Source organism: Opisthorchis viverrini, assembly GCF_000715545.1.
Source record: "Opisthorchis viverrini unplaced genomic scaffold opera_v5_95, whole genome shotgun sequence".
Lineage (NCBI taxonomy): Eukaryota > Metazoa > Platyhelminthes > Trematoda > Opisthorchiida > Opisthorchiidae > Opisthorchis > Opisthorchis viverrini.
Genome location: NW_008751752.1, coordinates 539122 through 562640, shown reverse-complemented (window position 1 = coordinate 562640; position 23519 = coordinate 539122). Strand labels below are relative to the sequence as shown.

General features: G+C 45.5%; 2 protein-coding genes across 2 annotated transcripts in view; one reads left to right on the top strand and one right to left on the bottom strand.

Moving 5' to 3' along the window:
- The window catches only part of T265_05223 (hypothetical protein), a gene marked incomplete at both ends in the record, with an annotated part of 35166 nt that extends 32853 nt beyond the window's left edge, over positions 1 to 2313 (bottom strand). The window contains one exon of the mRNA XM_009170178.1: positions 1888 to 2313. Within this exon, the coding sequence (XP_009168442.1) occupies positions 1888 to 1916 (29 nt within the window). The remainder of the gene's footprint in view (positions 1 to 1887) is intronic.
- A 17079-nt stretch (positions 2314 to 19392) lies between these two features.
- T265_13723 (hypothetical protein) lies at positions 19393 to 20282 on the top strand (the record flags this gene model as incomplete). Its single annotated transcript, XM_009170196.1, is given in 2 exon segments — positions 19393 to 19704; positions 19716 to 20282. Coding segments are annotated over 2 exon segments (879 nt in total), but the record flags the coding sequence as incomplete, so codon positions are not given.
- Positions 20283 to 23519: the final 3237 nt, after the last annotated feature.

Below are 23519 nucleotides of genomic sequence, written 5' to 3'. Positions count from 1 at the left end.
CTCTAAACGTGATCAAACATTTTAGCCACAAACACTGGACTAATATATTCACACTTGTGGAGTAACATTTCGATCACCGGAGATCTGGAATACCAAAAAGCTAGGGCTTTTCTTGGTGTGCTGTTTCAACGGAATACGGAACTACGGAACCTCCTATTTTGAACTGTGAGTCAAGCTTTGCTTGGATTTTTCTCCTTGTGAATTTGTATCTGGCTTACATTAGCAATTTGACCGTTAACCACTACAGAAGTAACAAATGTAAGAAATAGGTGCATGCTCACCATGTTAACAACTCTCGGCAGTTCTTTTGTGGCAACGTTTAGGATTTTTCACCATCCAGTAAATCTTAAAAGCGGTGGTTACACGCATGACACATAATTGCGCGGTGTTTTTATCCAACGAATTTCTCCTGGTACTGCCAAACCACTGTAACAGAAATCTGACAGGTGTATTTCTGTAAAGAAAATGTCACATTTCGCCAGTGTGACTACAGACCTCCCAGGAAAGTAATGTGTCCCATGAAAACGATCGGCCTCCTTTTTCATGTGAATCTTATAGGCGACAGCACTGAGTTAACTGTTTGTCCTCCTCAGGCTAGCATAAGTTTTCATTCCGAGGACCTATAAAATTTCAACATCATTCTCTTAAGAAACAACCACTGCTATACCGTGTGTTTCAAAGTCATGGCATCAGAATGACCGGACGATCCCATTAACCATGCAAGTACAAATCTTCACCTCACTCACACAAACTAGAATAACTCAATCAGACTATCAAATAAGTAAAGGTTATTGATTGATGTTATGCGCGCAACATTTATGAGTCTTTTCGTACAGTAGCTCAAAGGATGTAGAAGGGAGCTGCCACAGTCAATTAAGCAAGCAAGTAACTAAAAAGCTAACAGGAAGTTGGCGTTTTATCAGCTTCACCATCGCTGCTTGTTCAAATCTTTAGCAGACAGTTAGCAGTGAAGAATAGGTTCAGAGTTGTAACCCCAAATGTCTTTCTTTGTTAAATACTATTTCCTGTTCACTGACAACATTTGAACGACCATTTCAGTGCTGCTCAGCTCACAAATGTGGGAGTCGTGATAAGGTGGAACGCTGCGCCATGGTATTTGCTGATAAGTATTGACGAGATATCCATGATATTAGAGGTCTTCAATATTTTTGTAGACCTTGGGGCATTCTGCACTTTCAAAATCAGCCAAACTTGTTCTTGATCCACCGGCAAACGACTGCTGTCCACTATGAAAAAATTTCGTCTTTGTGATCTGGGACTTCTGCTCAGTTGTCTTCGAAGCATATGTGGGTCAACTGATCCTGCTTGAAATTATTTTAATTGAAATTGTAATTGAAATTGTAATTGTAAGTGTAATTGAAAATATTGTAATAGTGGATAAAGGTAGTTCGGTACGATTTCAAAAGTTTCCTTTAATCGGTTTTAATTAATTCTATGATTGGCTAAGTAGCGGAAACACGAACGAATACCATAAGCAAACTTGCGTGCTCCCCTAGGAAACTGTGTTCTTAGCACCGGAACATGTATGATTGTACTTTTCTGTGTAAAGTCATGCGCAGACTCAATATCTGAGAGTCCACCTTCCGTTCAAACGCTTACTTGCTCAAACTTTAGCATTTTTTCCATGGGTTGCATCATCCGGCTGGCCTCTCGGTTCCTATTTCAAGGAGCGGACAGTGCTTCCGTTGCGCAACCAGGAGAACTTCCCACACGAGAGGTAAGTCATGAATTTTCTGTAGCCTTATAGAGAAGTTGCAACTGTCTACTTATTTCACATTTGGTGCCAACTGACGGTTACCACAAGAACCACTAGGAGATTAATTAAATGGTATTTTTGAATGTTCACATGGTTAATGGTTTTCTCACCGATCTTTGCTTCTGATGCCGTGATACATATTCCGTGCAACTTCGAGCTGCTTGTCACCAACCAGGGCATGAAATATTCGTGTTTGTTCAACATCAGGATTGTTCCACGTGTCAAATCTTTTTACAATCTCCGGAGTAGGTGGCTTGAGTAAGATGCAGAAGAGTTATGACTCCATGTTTACCTTTTTGTAGTGTTCTAAACAGTGTTTCATCCTTATCTTGCTGCATTCTCCAAAATTCCCAGCCTAGAACATGATGATATTCAAATGAATATATACATACAGGCGTCACATCGTGGAAGCGATCGACATATTTGGCTCCGGTGCAAAATTTGCGTTCCACTGATGGTATTTTGGTTTTCAACTCCTCGAACAGGACCATATTGCGATAACAGCTTACACTGCTCGGGCCGGTTTAAAGTACTGCGAAAATCTTGAGGATCTGTTTAACCTCCAACGGAAAAGAAAAACTACCAATTGCGTCAAGGAGTTCAATGAAGTCTGTAAGTGGGAACATGAGCGGTGAGCCGGGAACTCAACGAATCGGGTCAAATGGCATCATAACTTCTTGGATTCATGCGGGTGGACTGAAGCAAAATGACTGAACTTCAACCTGTGAACCGTTAGTAATGTTGGGTGCACACAGCTTTATGCAAAAAAACCGGAACGGTTGCTCCCCTTGATGTTTACCAGATCGTCTTTTCGGGACACTATAAAGAGGCGCTGATGAATAAACGGTCTCCACTAACGGAACGCGTAGGGTAGATTTCAAACCACACAAAGGGAGGTTCACCTCATTCGCTGAACCTTCTCCAAAATGAGCATCCTGTCAGTGGATGGTAGGAAGAACGCGGAAACATGCAGTGACATACCGATGGTCTGATTTTTTGTGGACCTGGTTAAAGGGTGCCTGATTTGCGGCAAAGGAACCCATTTAGTGCAGGGCTGCGTGGCTTCACATGCCGATACATGGGTCAAAGTTTATTGACCGAACATTTCAAGTAGGCTTTCTCCTTGTGCTTAAGTATTTTGTTCCGAGCTCAGCCACGATATTACAGCCTCAGGATCACCGTTTCGAGCCATCCTAGCAGAAAATCACGGGCATAACAGGGGGAAATCCTCCTCTCCAAAATTATTTGAGATTAGGACGAGGTTTGCCACAGCGTCCTCCTCAAATTCACTCTTGTCAAGGCGTAACTGCGAACAGTCTCTAACTGTTCTTTACGGTGGAGTACATTCATCAGCTCTTGCACAAGACCAGCCCAACGAGGTCCATCCAAGGATCCTGACGGAAACGTCGTCTACACTGGTAAATCATTTGTACCTGGTGTTTCGTCAGTCGCTTGACGATGGCTACCTTCCCTCTGCTTGGAAGGAAGCGATTGTCACGCCAATCTACAAACTGGTGACCGACTATCGCCTGGCAGCTACAGGTCCATAAGTTTCACTAGTGTGCCGTGCAAGGCGATGGAATGCATTCTGAAGCGAGCTATCCTAGATAACCTAACCTCCAGCAACCTGATATCTCCAGCTCAACACGGGTTTCTCACAAACCGTTCTTGCTTGACAAACATGCTCGTGTTTATGGACAGCTCAACCCAAGCCAAGAAAGAAGGACTCATATCGGATGCCATATTTTTCGACTTCTCAAAGGCATTTGATAGGGTCCCACACGTCCCGCTGCTCCACAAACTCGAGTGTCACGGGATTCAAGGAAAAATCATTCACTGGATCAAGGGGCTCCACTCAGACAGATCATTCCGAGTGAGAATAGGCCCGACCCACTCTTCTGCAGCGCTGGTCTCCATCGGAGTTCCTCGAGGCTGCGTTCTGGGACCACTGCTGTTTCTGAACTGCGTCAACGACCTTCCAGATCTTCTTGCAATTCCAGGCCTGTTTTTGCGGACGACTTGAAATCCTGGAATTCCGATGCCAGTGCCCCCCAAATGGATGTAGACGCTGCAAAGCAGCGGTCTTTGGACTGGCATTTTCCTCTGAATAATTAAATGTGCGTCCATATGTCATTTGGAGGAGACTCAGAAGACTAGATATTTATTTATGCGAATCCTAACCCTTGTAAGCATACTGCCCCGAGCTGAGAACATAAAGAACAGTGATACACCATTTTCAATCGTGCCTCTCAGGTGAACGACAGCCGCTGAACAACAAGAAAAAAAAGCTGACCAGGGAAACTTGGGCAAAAGCCTCGATTTGTGTATCAATCCATCAATCCGTGAAGAAGGGGCTCCTACAACATTTAAGTACAATATCCGTTGTCCAAGGTGGTGTTTTGTATCTTTCTTTTGTTTCCATTATAGCATTTTGTATTTTTTTGGATTTCATAAACGCTTTTTGTCTGAACCCGATAAACTGCAAAAACGCGCATTTTGTACAGTTTACACGCGTTACCAAAGTGGTCACGTGCTTCAACTCTCCCTTCCGGTTTCGCTCACGCTTACAGTGGTCATTCGCGAGTTTCACTTGCTAATTCTGGTATCAAAAAAATTCAGACTATCTTCGAACATTATGATAGCGAGAACTGTACAGTACAAGACCCACGGACGACCACGATTGAACTGTTATTGATTCGCTAGGCCAACGACGAACTACTTTAATGAGGACAATTCTTAGTGAGTCTGTTTCACCAGGCCTCTTTATTATTGTCTACCCAGTTTGGCGTTATTATTTTTATTTATTTGCCACACACTCCTGGTAAAGCAGCTTTTTGGATAGTTACAACACTACACTTTTTCTGAGCTCATCGCCCATCCTCTGGTATTACCTCACTCCGTATCCCGCCAGCCTTCAAATTCTTTTTTCGTTTCAGTCTATTCTAATGGCATATCCGAAGTGAAGATCTTGTAATCGAAACTGACCCACCAATTTCGTCTTGTTTACAGTACAGATCACCACGTTTTAAGCCGTTTAATAATACCCATTCTCACAAGATACAAGCTGCTACTAAGGGTGAACGGCCTCAGGTGCCACTGCCTCTTCAAGTCTAGGCACCAATAGCCATGATATGGTCTACCATCACAGAGAATGTAGCCCAGTGATTTTTCTTCATCTTCCAAACGCACACTGGCAGCCTACTGACCCGGGTACATAAGCCCTTGGGTTCCAATCGCTTACAACTTCATTGAATCGATTTGATCTACTCGGAGGTGCAAACAAAAAATGAAGTTTGAACCCAACGAATGTAACAGGTCCTCGTGCAATTTTTTAGACTTGTGAGTTCGACCCACTTGCGCTCTTACGTCGTTTACTTATTATTTATGCATCCATGAATAATTTCAGATGTATTTTTCAACACGTTACTCCATCCATATTTGGTGAGAGCTCGAGCAGCGGCGTACTCACCCGTCCCGTCATCTGTTAAACGTTCTTTACCGCCCCTGGTTACAGATTGTATGGTTCTGATCCCTGGCTCTGATCCTTGACCTGTACAAGCAAAGGAACGTGGTGGAACGCAGTAACGTGACATGCAGTTCCAGTTGACTACACGGATACCAGAAGCACTAGTGCCTGTTGGCAGTGACCTCATCACTGAACTATCAAGACAGGGCTGCTACACACTGAAATGCAGAAGTACATATTCTGCGACTTTATTCGAGGATCTAGATGGCAGACTGGTTTTATGGGGTCGGAATTCACCGCCCATAATCCAAGAAATGAGGGAGAAAGCTTAACAAATGTGGAGACCCTGTAGTCGCCTTGCCACTCTAGAACCCAATAAAGCCATGTATTGGCAAATTTTTGGTGGATTCGGTCGAATCGGCTGATGTTATAACAGATACCAACGTTTTCTCCTGTGCCATGTTTGTTCAAGACAAGGCCGTACATCCAAAAGCTGACCTAACGGAGGACCCCGGGGGACGCTTAGTGTCGCGCCCAAGGTCGGCCAGATGATTTATTTTGCTGCATGTATACAGGAGCAAATCTGCACATCCTTTTTCAAAGGGTGTCCCTGAGACGCCAAAATAAATCCAGTTTAATGCTGTTTTGCAAATATGTAACTCCGGTTCATCATCCTAGAGCCGCTTGTTTTACCTGGCTTTCCGTCAGTGCCAACCCAACCACGACGGCACCGACAACCCCTCCTCTTGGAGCGCTGGCTAATAAATGCTTAACTCCGATCTAAAATCCGGGTGGATGAGGATCTCACAGGACGACTGTGGCTACTAGATTATACGCTTTTTGTAACCTGCAAACAGTAGAACCGGACAGACTTGGGCAGCAGATGGTGTATTGAGGACTGACGGGAACCGGTTCTATAGGCAAGCGGGTTAATAAGCATCATGAATTAAGTAAATGTACAATCCATAATGACGCTATCAACAAGAGCAAAAAATAGTCACTGAAGCAGCGGGGATTTCTAGAAGCAACTACAAGTGAGCACTTAACGATGTTCAAACATACATTCACGGGTAGTCTGACGGTGTGAGTTCGCCGTATAGAGAGACAACGGCGCAGAAATCAGTACTTTTGGGACGCGAGGAACTGGCTTTTGGTTGGCGGCGCGACGCGGCAGCTCGTGTCACGTGAAAAGTCAGGTTGCGTGTTTTCGCCGTTTAAAACAAGTCTTACTAAAGGTTATCTGGCAGGGTATTATAAAAATAGACCCTTCCAGGCGTCAGGTTGGTGTGGTGAACAGCGCATTTGCCTACCGTTCGGAAGCTCTGGGTTCGATACCTGATCACTCCGCTTTTTGTCGGAGTATGTGTAGAAGATAGCTTGCCAACAGTGTGCTCCCGTTTCCAACCCCAAGTGACAGCCAATCCCCATATTTATTCCTCTTGACTAGATAAACTGAAACCTTTTTGTTTTACTGAACTATTTTTATAACTCTTACGGACTTTGGTCGAACATTGTGATTTCGCGGTTGCTCGCCATCGATATCTGTTTGGTTGTGACGATATCGATTTTGAGGCGAAGTGATTTGCGCTTCATCCTCAGGCTGTTAATTGTACCGCCTTATTTTTGTAACCCTATGGTACCTGCAGAGGAGAATCCGTGGAGGTTTGTTGAATATGTATATTGTTATATTTGCAATAGTACCGTGATTCCAGAATTAGGATTTCTTGGTCGTTTTCCTGGATTGGCACGCGTGACTCAAACACAGAAAGCACATAGCCGTAACAGAATTCGCTTGAAATTAAGGAAAAATGAGACGAAGTTGCAAGCAATTATGGGCGGAAAACCAAACATTGACATCAGTTACTGAAGAGTAAGCATACCTAAGTTGGAATAAAATGGGGAAAAGCAAGCAGCAACGAAGCAATCGGCGTCATAATAAACGGGTGTAAGTCACGTTACTCCTGAGTAACCAGAACACAAAGAAAATTACCGGCGCTCACCGTGGATTCACATGGAATCAACATCCGGTATCCGTAATTTTTATCGTCTAGTGCCTCAAACCTGATTATTTAACCTTGTGCATTTTACGCGAATAACACGGGCCTGCTTGACCGCTGTAAAGGAAGCGGCACGCGAGAACTGCGTAGAGCATTGCTAAGGTCTACAAAGAAGCTGACATTCACTGAAACCGCTCACTAGAAATGGGGGGTCAAAATCTACCTCATGAAATCCGTTCTGGGCAGGGTTGAAGGCATTATATAACTCAGTCTAGTTTAATACTAATGTTTACTCCCAACTAATGTGTCACATACCACCAAACATCATCATGAGGTTACAGCCAGACATAGACCATGGCTGGCAAACGTTGAGAGCGTGTGGGATTGCGCAGAAAAGAGACAGTGTCAAAAAACTGTGGGTATTATTTGATGTAGAGGCTAGGATTTGAAGGTTACGCGCGAAAACAAAGGGAGAAGGAAAAAACAATAGGCATTCTACCTGAGACGCAAGAACAACAGTGCAAATTACGGAAAATGAGGAACCAGAACGGCGGATCTTGTGAAGAAGCAGGGTTGGCGTAATTCGGCCGGTCACTTTGAACTAAACCTAAAACCACCACTGCGGCCTCGTGGCCTTGGATTGTTGGGCCTTTGGTCAGGGTCACGAAAGGCGTGAGTGAAGACGATGAAGTGGAGGTATTATCAATGCGGATAAATGGTAATGGGAGTCTCAGAATCATGGTGTACATTGATAACGTGGAGACTCACTGATGTCGGTGCTGTTGTGAAGTCGGGTATAAAAGTTCCCAGGAAGGGTGAGTTGGTGATAACATGCAAGCCGCAGCGCAACTTCTACAGAAATTATTGACGTTTTCGAGGGCACATGCTGAAAGTTCACCAAAATGGTAAAATCTTAGTAAATGTTTCAGCAGATTTAAATGAATCCGACCTGGGTGCGTCTGAGGTCGATTGAAGAGTTTGTTCATGTTTGCTGTTAACCGGTATCGGGGATAGGGAGGGAAGAGTTGCAGGTGTGCTATCAAATTAAATATGGCAGTGCCGTACCATCACCAGCCTGACATTCTCCGGTTTTCGGACATCTCCACAACGGACGTCACATTTAAGGTTCTTGCGCTGGTATGTGGAATTCTTTAGGCAGTGGGATTTTTTCGGGTTAGCGAAAGAAATACTCAAAGGAAGAACAGGGCCGATGTAAGATCGCAGGTAGTTTTCTGGCACATTTGTAGATCCCTGTGAATGCCAATCACAGACCAAGTGGAGTGAAAGACAACCAAATAAAGTGTCCAAACTAGGTGTTGGTCAAGTTCGAAGCTTGTGAATGCGAGGGAGCAGGATGAGCTCAGTAAAGCCTGGTGTTTACAATGGCATTATTAGAAAGAGGACACTTAACGCTTACCACAATTAGAGTGGTGGCAACAGGTTAATAAATAGAATGGGATAGGGGTGGATTTGTATTTAGTAGAATAATGGTCAAGCAGGGTTGAGTTGGCCAATGAATGACATTTAAGAACCAGAGGTCTAGAGCTAACCGACACAAGCACGCAGTTGTGTTCCTAGGAAGTCAAACGTGATGAATGGCCTGGAGTGGACTTACAAAATGATGGACCAGTTTACCTGGAATTCATTACGTGGGTCAAACAGTACCACAACCTAGCTGAGAATACGAGTAAACAGTCATCAAAAGCTGCTATCCGCTGCCTTTAGGCTTTAGTCCTGTAGGTTGATAGTAGGGAGACAAGGACATATATTTTTGATTGTGTGTGTTCACTTCTGAGAGCATTATGTAGGTTCGGGTTTTTGTTTAATTGACGAGGTGGACTTTGGTGTGGTGCGACTCGGACTTTGACGAAGGCAGCTACAGCTTTGCACACCGATGTGAGCCGTGGAAATGACAGTCTCTTCAGACCACCTAGTCCACATCTTTTGCAATTTTTTTGTTTTTTTAACAGACGAAAGATCAGTTTTTGCTGTGTGCTGCTCACAGATTAGCCAGTTATATGAAAACCGAGACGAGTCCAGACCAGTAGCAAAAAACATAAAACAACAGCCCGTTTACGTATTTCCCAAATAAAGTCCATGCTCACAACTCCGGGTAATAGGCGAGGCACTCATGCTACTAGAAGGTTGGTAGGCATACGAACACACCATGGAGCAACGCAACATGGCGACAATCCCTGTAGGACTCACCGACCACCACACGAGGGTTTTATCACTCGTGCATGTTACCACATCTGCAGGGCGGCATGCCACAGAGCGGTCATTATTGCGGCTTGTGCAGTAATATAGAACCTTAACCAGTTAAGTCATTTTGAACAGGCAAACGGCAAATAGCTACTGGAAGGTGCGGGTCGGTGTGTAGACAAATGAGGCCCAGCTGATATTGCGACAATTAGAAAAGAATAGAGTTGTCCAGAGCGTGCGATCCATGTCTAAACGATGACAGAGTATGAGCTACCTAGCCAAGCGGAGGTGCACCGTAATGTTATGAGTGCGTGCGCTGAATGAATTGTGTGGGGTAATACACCTTCTCAGGTATGAGAAACTCTGACTTTTTGGTTCATGTTGTTATGTGCTAGGCAAGACGACTCACTGCTCAATAAACAGAGCAAACAAACTAGTCCATAACAGAGACCAAGCTGAAAGGAGCTTAGTATGTTTCACGGATTCACGGATTGATACACAGGATCGAGGCTACTGCCCAAGTTTCTCGGGTCGCTTTTGCTCTTGTCGGCCAGTGACTGTCGTTCACCTGGAAAGCACAAGTGAAAAAAGGGTGTGGCACTGCTCTTTATGTTCGCAGCGCGGGGCAGTATGCTTGCCAGCGCGAGGATTCGCATAAATAAGTGTCTAACAGTGCTTTAAACTGGGCTGTAGAACGAACGTGAACAACCGCCGGAGGAAAGTCATTTCACGCACCTACTGCCCGAAATGAGAAACATTTTGTCTAATGAATGTGTGTGCTCTGAGCTTGAGAATTTTCTTACCATATCCCCGCCGGGTGTTTGCTGGTTCAAAGGTAAAAAACCTGTTTGCCAAGGTTTGTTCAAACAGGGCGTAAGTAAGAATTAGGTCCCCTCGGGGGCGAAGGTACTCCGGGGGAAAGAGAGCAAGCGTCTCGAGACGCGTTTCGTAGTCCACGGATTTGAGGCCGGCAACCATTCTTGTGACGGCTCGCTGAACACGCTAAATGAGGGTAACGTCTTTCGTGTGTCCTGAGTAGACAACTTGGTTGGCGTATTCTAGGAGTGGTCTGACGTAATCTCTATGGAGTATTTCGAGGTCCATGCGAGTAACACGGAAGAAGGTACGTCGGATCATCCGTAAAATGGCTCGAGAAGCCGGGCCAGTGATAGAGCACACTTTGATCAAGCAGGCACCGCTGGTGACTGTTGCTTCGGGCAAGTCAAAACTAGCAAGCTATAGTAAGGGATTTGTTCTATTTCAGCAAAATTATTGTTTTAATGATTTCCCCACTAACCGTACATTCGGCAAATTCGGAGGCGATTTGGACATGATTCATAATGAGAAATGGGGGTAGTTGGACACTGAGGAGGGTGCCTGCGGCTTCACATGTAAGGGAGTTTTCTACATACAACAACAACATTTGGTGGTATGTAATATTTTGAAGCCGATCTAGGAGGTTGTTTCAGATGCGAGTACAGTAGAAAGAAGTGTTGGCGAAGATTTGTACGCGCTGAAGGGCACAGAGAGATGTTTATGGAATTACGCACTTTATGGGGAGTATATGATTTAACGCTTGACCCAGCATCTGATATAAAAGCATTTCGGTACGATAGAACATTGCATTACCGTCCGCGGCATAATGGCCCGAGATAAAAAACTATGCATTAGGAGCGGTGGAAGAGGGGACTTGAAGGTGAAAATATTTTTGGTGAACGACCATTGGATGTTCTTAAGAGATAGTCCACAACTTTGAGTATAAAAGGAAGAGAAGACAGTATAGTGTTCAGGAATTAGTCTCACGTTAAGCTTGAAAATTTTGGCTTCCATGTCTCGAAGATGAAAGGAACGTGATATTAAAAAGCAGAGTCTACGTGCCCTGGTGACTAATGCTGGACCTCAACTTTGAGAAGGAAGAGAAGACAGTATAGTGTTCAGGAATTAGTCTCACGTTAAGCTTGAAAATTTTGGCTTCCATGTCTCGAAGATGAAAGGAACGTGATATTAAAAAGCAGAGTCTACGTGCCCTGGTGACTAATGCTGGACCTGGCGTAGAAAAGCTGAACGTGCAAGCATATATAACACCAAAGTCGTTGATCTTCGTGGAACGGAGGAGCGGCAGAAAGTTGTGCGGGACTTTGAAGAAAAGAAGTTTTGGCTGTAGGTACTTGACCGGCGAGTCAAACAGTAAAAGTCTTTTTGGATCTGGCAACATGCAAGGGTTACAGCATAGAAGGAAATGTGTGGGCAAGTTTTATATTGTCGGCAAGAAAGAGTGGTTTTCCATGTAGCACGTCGCCGAAGACGTCGTTAACATACAGCATGAAGAGAATGTGGCCTAGCACGCTTTCTTGAATGACTCCACCGGTGATTGACCATGGGGATGACTGTTTGTCCCTAATTTGTTCTCGTCGTCCTGTCAGACAAGCAGGAGGTGAACCACTGGAATAAGGATCCACTAACCCCAAGGGCACTAAGTTTCTTCAGTGGGGATGCAGAAGGACCTAGACAAAGGCATTTTGGATATCCAAGTAGACTGTCACAATAGGGTGCCCGGCAATATTGGCTTCCGTAGCAGTCTCAGTGCGGCGAAGCTGGTCGCCATTGACGGGTTTTTGAGACAGGAATCCGTATTGTTAATCGTTTAAGTCATTCGTTGGTAAAAGGAATTCGGTTACCAGGTCTTTGGCCAGACTCTCAGAGGGTTCACACTAAAGGGGGATATGACTGATTTCCCTGTAGTTGGGAGTATATTGTTCAGACCCGGATTTGAAATGAGGAAAGACGACAGGTTGTTTTCACTGGAAGGAGAGAAGTACAGGTCTGACTGAGCGAAAAAATCTAGGATAAGATGTTTGACATCTTGAACGCCACGTCTGAAAACATGGGAGGGTATGCCGTCGCTCCCGGCGAGGAGGATTACTTGAGGGTCTGAAGAGGGGCTGATATGTCAGCTAGGGAGACGGCCACATTGCTAACAGTCGGGCGGCTACTCTGTTGCAGAGCTGTGAACTGCACTTCAAGGACTGTAAGCTTAACTCTCGGAGGAAGGGGTAAGTATCAGCCGGCAAATTATGCGTTCGGGTGGTCGGCTGTAATGACAGGTTTGGTGATAAATCTACCGTCGGTGGAACTCGCACGAGCGACTGAGTGACCACTCTAACTGCAGCGCAAGCGGAGGTAGCGTGCGTAATTTACTTTGAGGAGGGGTCTCGAGAGTGTCGTTCTCCTCAAAGCATATGAGGGATACCCGTAGGGACTCTCCGTCAGCTGGGAGCTTGCTGGTGAGATGCTATTGTTAACTCTCGAGATATTCTTTGTCAGCTTGGTGTATTTCAGCATATAAGGTCCTAAGTAACTTTTCAATGCGGGAGATATCAGGATGAAAACTTTTAATAGAAGAAGCAGTTGAGAGAGGTCAGTAAGTGTAACGACCGTTTCGAATTCTTGAGCAACGAGCACCAAGGTTGGCAAACAAACCGGCAAAAATCCGAACGAATGGTTACGCAAATGTGCTGTACTACAAAAATGAAAGTAGTTTGCACGGAAACAAACTTACAAACCCCAGCGGTTTTCGACAAACGGCGAGGTGTTCCAAAGGGTAAGCAAAGCCGAAATGGATCAACAGCCAACGCGTGATCGAAACCAGGTCGCAAACTCATGCATTAAAACAAATTTACGGTTAATCAAGGTTTTAGTACAAAAATAGTATAACCGAAGCGGCAAAAGACGATTTGCGCGGTAAGGATAACGGAAAATATAAATATCCTGTAAAACTGGAATAGGATTAAACTACACCAGTTCAGAAGGGCAGTCCATTTGAATTGTTAACCGGCAAGGCGGTCATTCAAGATGGGAGGCAATTTTAAATACATAAGAAGTTGCAAAAGTAAGAGATAATTCGTTGTGTTTGTTGAGCTTGAGAAGTTGCTCCAGTCCCGGGAGGCTAGCAAGGACGAAAAGGCAAGTAAAATGATTCGAGGCAAGATGTAAAAGGGAGAAGGGCTCGGATCGGCAGTTGCGCCATAACCGACAGCGTCGCACGAAACGGCGCAGTGATCGCATCTTTGGAAGTACGGACCAACTGCAGCCGTAGCCCAATAGCCCTCTTTTGAGAATGTTAGGCCTTGAAATTTTAGTGTCGCGCCAAACACTTCGCAACACTGGCAAATTCCGCATAGATATCCCTTGGACAACTAAGTGCTAACAGTGTTAAGTAAATTACTTGACGAGTGGATGGCATTGCTGGCTGTCTCCATAATCAGAGGGTAGGCATCCGCCATCTGGAGGGCAATGAACTATTGGCCTTGGGATTCAGCCACTCCAAGCTCCTTCCAGAAGGTGTGCGCCCCCAATTTTGTGATCTTCCACGGTAACTTAAACGAGTACATTTGGAACGCAGAGTTAGGCATTTCGCAATGCTGTCTCCGCCAGATACATAGAAGACCAGTTGGAACTAACTAATCAGGCCTGTTACAGCGCCCTCAAACAGTAGCGCATCAGATTAACTCTAGCACTCGAGCACTTTACCAACTATTTCTTCCTCGACCTTATATTAATATACAGTAATTTTAGGGACATTTGAGAGAATACAAAGCCGCTTGCTTTGCCTCATTTGTTCCCTGCTTTGCACGACAGCACAGACGGTGAATCGGTTTGTGTGCGGCCTTGTTTGTCACCAGTTTTTGAAACCATCTGGGTTCACATTCATGCCGGACGTGGATTTCATCACCTTGGACCCAGTGCATTACAAGGTAATAAAAAATCCCGATACCCACAGAAGTGCCGACAACTGAATGAAGGACAGTTTGTCAACTGATACTAGCTGCTAAAATACCGATAGTCGTTATCCAAAATGAATAAAATTAAATCTGAATGGTCTAATTACTCCAGGAGTGCAAACCCGCTACAGCATATCATTGTAGCAAACAAAAGGCTCTGTTCCCGTCTGTTGCCAGTGAGGGCGATTAAGGATCATTTTAGGCATGTGTATGTTTTGTAAGAACGTAATAGGTTGCACCATTTCAGTGAGAACCAGATGTAGCGGATATCGATGGTTGCCGGGGATACGTGTGGAAATAGGTGGACTATGCAAGTTCGACTCATTTATCGTCCTGAACACTTACCGAGAGGTTCGGGTCTTCTGGCCATTTATGATTTCGCTGACTTAAAAAATTTTTGTGACGTCGCACGTTACGCCCACTATCATAGATTTTCTGATTCCTACAAACGCGGTGACATTTCACTTAGTAAGCATGCCTCATTGGTCGTAACTCCTCCCCGGTGTGTTGCTGCCTGTCATATTCGTGTTGTAACGATCCAATCACGCCTCAGTCGGCATGTTTCCTACAACATGGGGAATAAATCTGTTATAATAATTATTATTGTTGTTATTATCATTGTTGGGTAAGCAGTGCCATGACCAAAGATGCACCATGAACAAGATTCTGGTTAGAAACCACGGTCTATTCAGTCTCACCCAACGATGTTGTGTGGCTTTGCTTGATACGGTGGCTCGAACCAACGCCTCGGTGCCTTTGAGCTATACGGTACACCCTCTGAACATATACACTTTACTCGCATGGAACAAATGACAGTTTTCCTTTCGTTTGCCCTTGCGACTCGGAAGTTTCAGTGGCTTTTTTCTGTCTGATTGTTTGATATAACCTGTTTCACAAGCCTGACTTCCCCCGATCAAATGAAATATTTGATGGCTGAAGTATTTTTTAGTACAAAAGTCGGAATTATGACCGATTGGTAACATGCCCATCTGCGAATCTGGTAGCCTGCGCGGGGGTAAAAACATGTGTCATGGTTGAGTACGCCATGCCGGGAAGGTCTTCATGTTGCGCTGCATCGTGATTCGATCAAACACATACCACCCCCAGTATCAGAACGAACCTAGCTGCCGCGCACGACCAACATGCGGCTAGGTATCCAAGATGTCTAGTCAGCCGGCCAAAGCGTGCCCATCCAGCTCTACCAGTGATTTCAAGTTGAACGCGCGACAAAACTTTAAAAGTGAGGCTAATTAAAAAGGATGAAGTTGGATTTGTGCGATTTTTTATTTGAGTGCATGTAGGCAATGAGGTGCAACATTTTGACGCAAAGGGATTCGTTCTACCAAAAAATGTTTGCAGATAAGAACATTGTGTTCCTAAAGATCGGTTTTGGAGAGCATATAGGTTTGCATCTACCTGCGTCAACCTCTTTGATGAACCCGAATTCCACTCTCCGTGGAAATACGCATCCTATGTCCAGCTGAGGTGCAACATTTTGACGCAAAGGGATTCGTTCTACCAAAAAATGTTTGCAGATAAGAACATTGTGTTCCTAAAGATCGGTTTTGGAGAGCATATAGGTTTGCATCTACCTGCGTCAACCTCTTTGATGAACCCGGATTCCAGTCTCCGTGGAAATACGCATTCTATGTCCAGCCACCAGGTGACTAACGTAGGTAGAGATGCTGTGCTGTTCAGAAAGTACGTCACTGCAATAATGACACCACAATCAGTCTGATGATGCATCTGCAACCATTCCCTTCCTACTACCGACTCTCTACTCTTGCCCCATGAGGCCTTTACCTTCAACGACGAACAAACTGTTCACCCAGCCCCAACCATCTCTGAGATAATTTTGTCCTAATCCGCCATGCATAGTACGCGGACTTTACGATCGTGGCGTAACGCTGAAACTTCGGTCATACCCCCACACAAATCAAGCGATTTTACTTGTGATGCTTAGTCGGCTGTATGTATTAGCCCTTATATTCCATCCTAGTTAAATTTTAAGACCGAAATACCCCCAACAGCGATGTGAGTGAATCAACACAGTTTCGATACACGCCACACTCGTGACGCAACTTGCCATCTATTTCTGCCTCAAATTTCTCATCTTCATCTCCACCGAGTTTGCTCTAGAGTTTTATCCTCCACAACGTAATGAGCACGACTCCACGGTTTTACCTTCGAGTGTAGGAAGAGAACAGCTGTGGTATGACACAATACTGGGCATTGAAGTGTCGTGCCATATTTGCCCTGGCATACCTCTTCTAATGGATGTTTGCTTAACGGACGCCAAGGCGTTGGTGAACGAACGGACGATGCGCGTATCTGCAGCAGCTGGACCTGGTATAAACAAGGGTATAAATACAGGCAGAGTAAACCCGACGTAGAACCACAGATGATTGTTATTAAGTTGGGAGCCCGCGTGAACGAAAATTGTGGGCATCACAAAATTGGTGACGGCCGTGCGCGACTTTCGGAGAAGCTGCCGTTTAATTTTGAAACTTGAGGAGAAGAGTCAACGGAGCGGGATCAGTAAAGTGTGGTGAGTTTTAGGTGCCACCCGATAACATGGCGTCCATTAGTAAAAAAAGAAGCCGGTGAAAGCCGAATGAGCCTACGGAAGTTTGAATTTGCGTTTACGGTCCTAACGAACTAGGTATAGCTGAGGTTTCCGGGAAAAGAATGAGGGCAGTACCGTAAGTATGCTCCCGTATGGCATGTATGCAGAACATTCAGATAGAGATTCAAAGGGCCAGCATTAGATATGAAAGTTGTCCCGTGCTTCGTACTGGGAGCTAGTCCGTCAGTCGACGTAGGGCGAAGGAAAGAATAGTTGAAAAATGTAAGACTTAGTAGTCGGCGGGTGCGGTAGCAATTCGAGAGGGTAACCGATGGCCTGGAGAGTGGATGTAGTTACATGGTGTCATCAGAGTGGCCCTGTCATGTGGATGGGAGATCGATATAGAGAGAGTAGCAGGTCGGAAATGAATGGTTGGGTAGAAGCTCACGAGATCATGGGTAAAGATAATGGACTAACCGAAAGCTACCACGAGGACTGCATCGAAATGTAAGAGACACCGTTGTCAGCTCAAAGAAACGTGTGGTGTGTGGCGAAGACTCCAAGTAGGCGCCATCTGTGAATGCGAGCATTATAAGAATGACAAGGAATTTGCTTTTTTATGAACGTCGCCAGATTCGGCAACCGGGCGGACGAGCATAAGTGCTCTGAATGGCTGAAGAAGAAGAATTCGTGTGATAGAACTTGAACGAAGACGAAGATGGCAATAGAGTTCCACGTAAATGTAAGCCGTGGGCGTCGACGACTTCAACCTTAAGCGTAGTGTCTTCACTTATGCTTTGGCATTTTAGAACCCATTTTTGGCATGTGGGACAAGGGTCTAAGTGCACCTGGGGGATTTCTACCTGATTAAGGAAGCAGTGTCCATAATTTCGCGTCATGTCAGGTCCCTGGGCAGGAATTCCCACACAGGACTGGTCATAGTCTGCTGGTCCTCCAGGGTCCAGATTGGGTCGTGAAGGGCCGCTCGTTCCGTAAAGCTTCGCCTTAGTGCACTGGATTGCAAGCACGAACCCACTGTCTTACGGTGGGATTTTTAGGACACTTTAGTTTGAGTGAGGGCACAGTTAGCGTCTTGGCCAGGTGTGAGTGTCCGTGCAGTATTCCACACATCCGTGAGACTCACAACTGCAAAACACATCGGTTACGAATTAGCGTTATTAACCATGTCACTCTGCTTGCAGAGCGAAAGTGTTAGTGTTGACACCTTTCTGACTGCACTGGTATAAATCGCGTCTTTATTTCCACTGCACTACTATGATCTTACCCAACGTCATTCCGTCCACCAGTCAGGCATCACCATTGTCAGTATTTCCTGATTCCCTTTTTTTCTACAGGTTCCAGCGCCATGGCTCTCCACTTTCATCATCTTGTATCATTCTCAGATAAAGCTTATGCTTCTTCATTTTATATACCATCGTCTTCATACCATCTCGAAGCCACTTGTCAAGTCCCGAAGGCCCGTTTGCCCGAAGGCTGTAAATATGCTCACTCCGAAACAAGCAGGACAACAAGCGAAGCTTATCAACGCGCTGTCACGTACACACTGGCTTATGCTGCTTGCCAGATACATGGTTACACGATGCAGGCATTGTAGCTGGTTTCACTGTTGCTAAGTCTCCTGCCACATCCAGAAGAATAGTTCTGGTGACGCAGGTGCCACTGCAGGTGGATATGTGTAGTGGACATTTCCATGTCCCCTCAACCGGCTTCACCTAATTTGTCTAGTACACGCTTATTTACTAGATCCCGCAACTGACCTGCTATACAAGTCAGTTCCTGTCTAGTACGCATCGGAGGAAGTTGCCGGCGTGCAGCTGTGCCTCCACCTCGTGTTACCGAATTCCCCGTGAACATTGAACCAGGTGGGAACCCTACAGGTGGTGGTGCTCCCTGAGTAGGGGCGAATACAGGGCCGGTAGGTAGGTATGGAGGCAAGAACGAGGGGACAAACGAGACACCAGCAGCAACACCGACAGCAACAGTGACATCCACATCTTCATCTTCAAGTACATCGGCTGTGAATAGCAACCTGACTGCCTTTCCTGTGATTCCGACTTCAAGCAATGGTATCAACATATATCCCACCCCCTCCTTTCCTCCGCCTCTCCAAGCTGCTCCTATGATCCCCAATTTATTATCCCATCCTCCACCACCACCCGGATCGTTACCTCCAACTCACCCTGCCAGTCATCATTTCTACACCAATCTGCCACCCAATTTCGTTCCGTACGCACCGCATGCGTCCACTACAATGCCGAAAGGAAACTGTTATAACTGCGGGATCCCTGGTCATAGGGCAAAAAGTTGTCCTTCAAGACATGCTTCAAAATTCTCCTCATCGATGGAAGGAACGTTTCATCTGAATTATGCACCAATGAAATAGTTGGCTTTTTCGAACTCATCCTGGTGATCTACTTGAGTGGCTTCTGCATTGCCGATCCTTGAGTGAAGGGAGTCAACTGCCGGCCGAGACAAATTGTCTGCCACGATATTGAGATGGCCTGATACATAACGGATCTCGTTGGTGAATTGCCATTGGCCATGGTAATGCAGCACAAACATTTCAACGTTTTATTGACCAGGTACTGCGTGGTCTTCCTTTGGTGTTTGCGTACCTCGACGATATTTTGGTTGCTAGTACCACACCCGAACAACATTTAGGGCATTTGCGCACTGTATTTACCCGTTCATCGGAATATGGTGTCATAAGTAACGCTCAAAAACGTGTTTTTGCTTCTTGTCTACTATCTTTTCTCGGACATACTATTGACCACATCGGAATTGAACCGGTCGCCGATAAACTCGGTGCCATCCGTAGCTTTCCTTTTCCTTCATCTGTTAAACAATTCAAACGTTTTTTAAGGATGCTTAATCGCTCACGATCCATTTGCAACGTATGGCTCAGCTACAGCGGGACGAGTCCATTCTTTCGCCGTCAAGCGACAAACCGTTTTCCTTACACGTTAAGCCGGTACCATTAAAAATAGCACCAGGTACCATAGACTGCGTTGTCTCTACACCCACTTCAAGACCTATAGTCGCACATGCAATGCGCCACCAGGTTTTCGACGCTCTGCACGTTTCTCACCCTGGTATACGTTTGACGGTCAAGCTCATTTCACAACGTTACATATGGCCGAATGTAAACAAAGAGGTTCGTTCGTGGGCAAAATTTGTCCAGCTTCTCAGCGTTCAAGTGATTCGCCATACTCATTCACCCATCGGTACCTTCACCAGAAGGTACACTCCAGAAGGTCGATTCGACCACGTCCACAGAGATACGGTCGGCCCTCTCCCGGCATCAAATTCATTCTCCTATCTCCTTACTTGTGTCGATCGTTTTACGCGGTGGTCCCAAGCCATCCCAATACCTGACACTTCCGCGGAGACTATCGCTCGCGCATTAATCAATGGATGGATTTCCATTTTTGGGGTACCTTCGTTCATAACCACGGATCGTACGTTTGACTGAGCTACTTGGATGCAAACACATCCGGACCACTGCATATCATCCACAAGCAACGGTTTAGTCGGTCGCTTTCATCGACACCTAAAGACTGCTCTCTGCGCTCAAGACAACCCATTAAACTGGTCTGACCAATTACCCATTATACTTCTACATTTACGCACAATATACCGTTCTTCACTGCATTGTTCACCCGCTGAATTAGTCCTCGGAACGACCCCCCGTATTTCAGGACAATTTTTCAATTCAAACCCACATACTCCTAGCGACCCGGTCGCTTACGTAACTAACTTGAAATTTTACATGTCGCACCTACGCTATTCTTCACCACAAACATCAAGCAAACTGTCTTATACCGCCCCTGACCTCGCAACTTATCCATTTGTGTTTATACGTTCCGATCGTGTTAAACCAGCCCTACAGCCACCGTTTGCTGGTCCTTTCCGTGTTCTTTTGCGGAATGACAAATATTTTACTGTTCGCACACATGGTAAGCAGGAAAACATTTCTATTGATCGCTTGGAACCTGCTTATCTCGACTCCCTGTTCCTGACGGTCTACAACCCAAAGTGCCCATCGATAACACTGCAGGCACGTCTCCCAAATCTGCAAGCGACTGCTCTGCACAACCTCACCAAATCACCCATTCCGGCAGACACATACACTGGCCAGATCGTTTCATCGCAAGTTGACATAAACTATTTCATCACAATTTGACACACCGAACGTCCAAGCGACCATGTTTTTATTTTTGTTGTTCCTTTCCGTTAGTTGGAGAGTATTTGTAGCAGACATTTCCATGTCCCCTCAACCGGCTTCACCTAATTTTTCTAGTATATGCGTGTTTACTAGATCCCGCGACTGACCTGCTATACAAGTCAGCTCCTGTCTAGTACGCGTCGGAACGATTCATGTTTTATACACACGTCAAACTCTCCTGTATAATGACAGAACACAATCAAACACAAGCACACAAATCACGTGACAAACGGCGTTCCGCCCACAACTTTGGCCGACCACAAGTCAGTTCCTCTCTAGTACGCATCGGAACGATTCATGTTTTATACACACGTCACACTCTCCTATATAAGGACAGAACACAATCAAACACACACACCCTCACGCATCACTCGCGCGTCGGAACACAGACCGGCTCGACCCAACAACAACCGCGGACAACTAGGAACGTGTGGCAGTGAATCTGACAAAAGAAACACGATTACCTGTGCGCAAACCAACTCGGTGGAACTATTGCAACTTCCACTCAGAACGATAAGTCCTTCATTTGTACATTCCCATTTTGGGTATTGTATTCGACTCGATTAAGGTGTTGTAACCTCACGCCCTTAAAACAACTTTTATTAGTGTCGCTTTCTAGCATTCTGATTTATCAAGTGGCTTTTGTTATTAACAATAGAGTGTACTAATATGTGTGAAGACATCAAGGACAGACATCCCTATTTGCCATCATAATGGACGGCGTTAGCAGTACATCAATAAAAAATATCGAGGATGACGTGCCATGTATCGATAAGCGAGAATACCCCAGTTGATGGTAGGAAGAAACGATAAGGGTGGTGACCTTTTGTAAACAGCCCGGTTTCCAAAGTGGAAGAAACGAAGAACAAGGTACACTCAACACTGATTTGCACCGAGATGAACGCAGCTTGTTATCATGCGGAGTGAGATGCAATCAACGTAATTCATTCGAAGTTTTTGCAGGACGCCTTCCCTGTGAGCTCACCACACAACTGCGGAAAAATCCGGGTGAAGCTGCCAGAGTAGGGTGGACGGCATTTTCACCACCGAGACGAGTCTCTTTCCATGTTTCTCAGCAATTCTGGCCACGTGCAAAGGGATAACAAGAAAAACAATCAGAAGGTAGGACGCCTCCAAAGCACCCAGTTTGTTTTGTGTTTTCAAAATGGTGTTGCAACGTCCACGCCTTGACACTCCACAGTATATCATAGGGCACGAAAACTTGAGGCAGCCTTTAATGGAGACAACTAGTTGTTTCACATGTACGAATAAGGTTATGACAGACTATCCTGAAAGGTCGGGCGGCAATCCTCGTCATAGGGCGAGAAGCATTCATTTGAAAATCCTGATCCTGATTGGCTTAGTTCCGACCAATTAGGGTATAGTTCCATTCAGTCCTTAGCCGGCTCGCCTTACGTTCATCGTTTGAACGTGGTATTCGGTTATCCAGAGTGACCAAAGAGAGTTTGGAGTTGAAAGTAGTGGTTCATTTGGCAAACGCCATCTAGATTCACACGGCGTTTGTCCAACCAAATTAACCATATGGGTTTTAATTACCGCCACGGAGATTCTGATCCATCTCGGGTATACTCGCTTACGCACCATCTCATTGCGAATGTTCCCCAGGCAGCTAACACCCACCATAATGTGAAGGCGCTGATAATCATGATCTAATGTGTTGGGATGAGGGCGGCATATCTATTTGGTTGGATGTTCGTCGATGGTGACCACTGAGTGGTTCGATTGGCAACCTAGTTAGAGGGGAAGGTCCATCGCTCCCTGTTCATGGCATTTGATTACGTTCCGGAGTGCAGCTCTCAGCCTATGACACTTTATTCTCTCTCACGTCATGCCTATGGGCGCTGTTGAATTGGATGCTCACCAATGTAAGCCTAGCGCTGCTGGGGCCCAAATGGACGGTCTTCTTGGTCTAGACCTGAGATTCACGGACAACGAAGAGCGCCCGCTGCAGATGTGTACTCATCACAAGCTCCAGCTTTACAGTATAAAGTAGTGGAGTTATGGAATCCGTTCGACTACCTAATGCCAACCAACAAATCAACACAGACCAAACGGACCACATTGCAGCGGCTAGTGGTGGAGAGGTGTAGCGGAACGAGGACATCTTCAGATCTTCGATAACCATTATCTCAGTACCATAGGTCGTGTAGACGTGCCGGTGGTTCCAAACTGGGCAATTATGAAAATTGTTTGTACACCAAAGACTTGTTCGAAGAGTGTGTCCAGCGCCAAGACCGAGAGCTCTGGTGGACATCGAAATCAGTACCATCGTGTAGACGTGCCGGTGGTTCCAAACTGGGCAATTATGAAAATTGTTTGTACACCAAAGACTTGTTCGAAGAGTGTGTCTGTCCCCAAGACCGAGAGCTCTGGTGGACATCGAAAGCTCGGGAGATGGAGAAGGCTTTTGCTACGGGAAACAGCCGTGTCCTTTATCAACTGATACGATCGACTGGCCCTAGG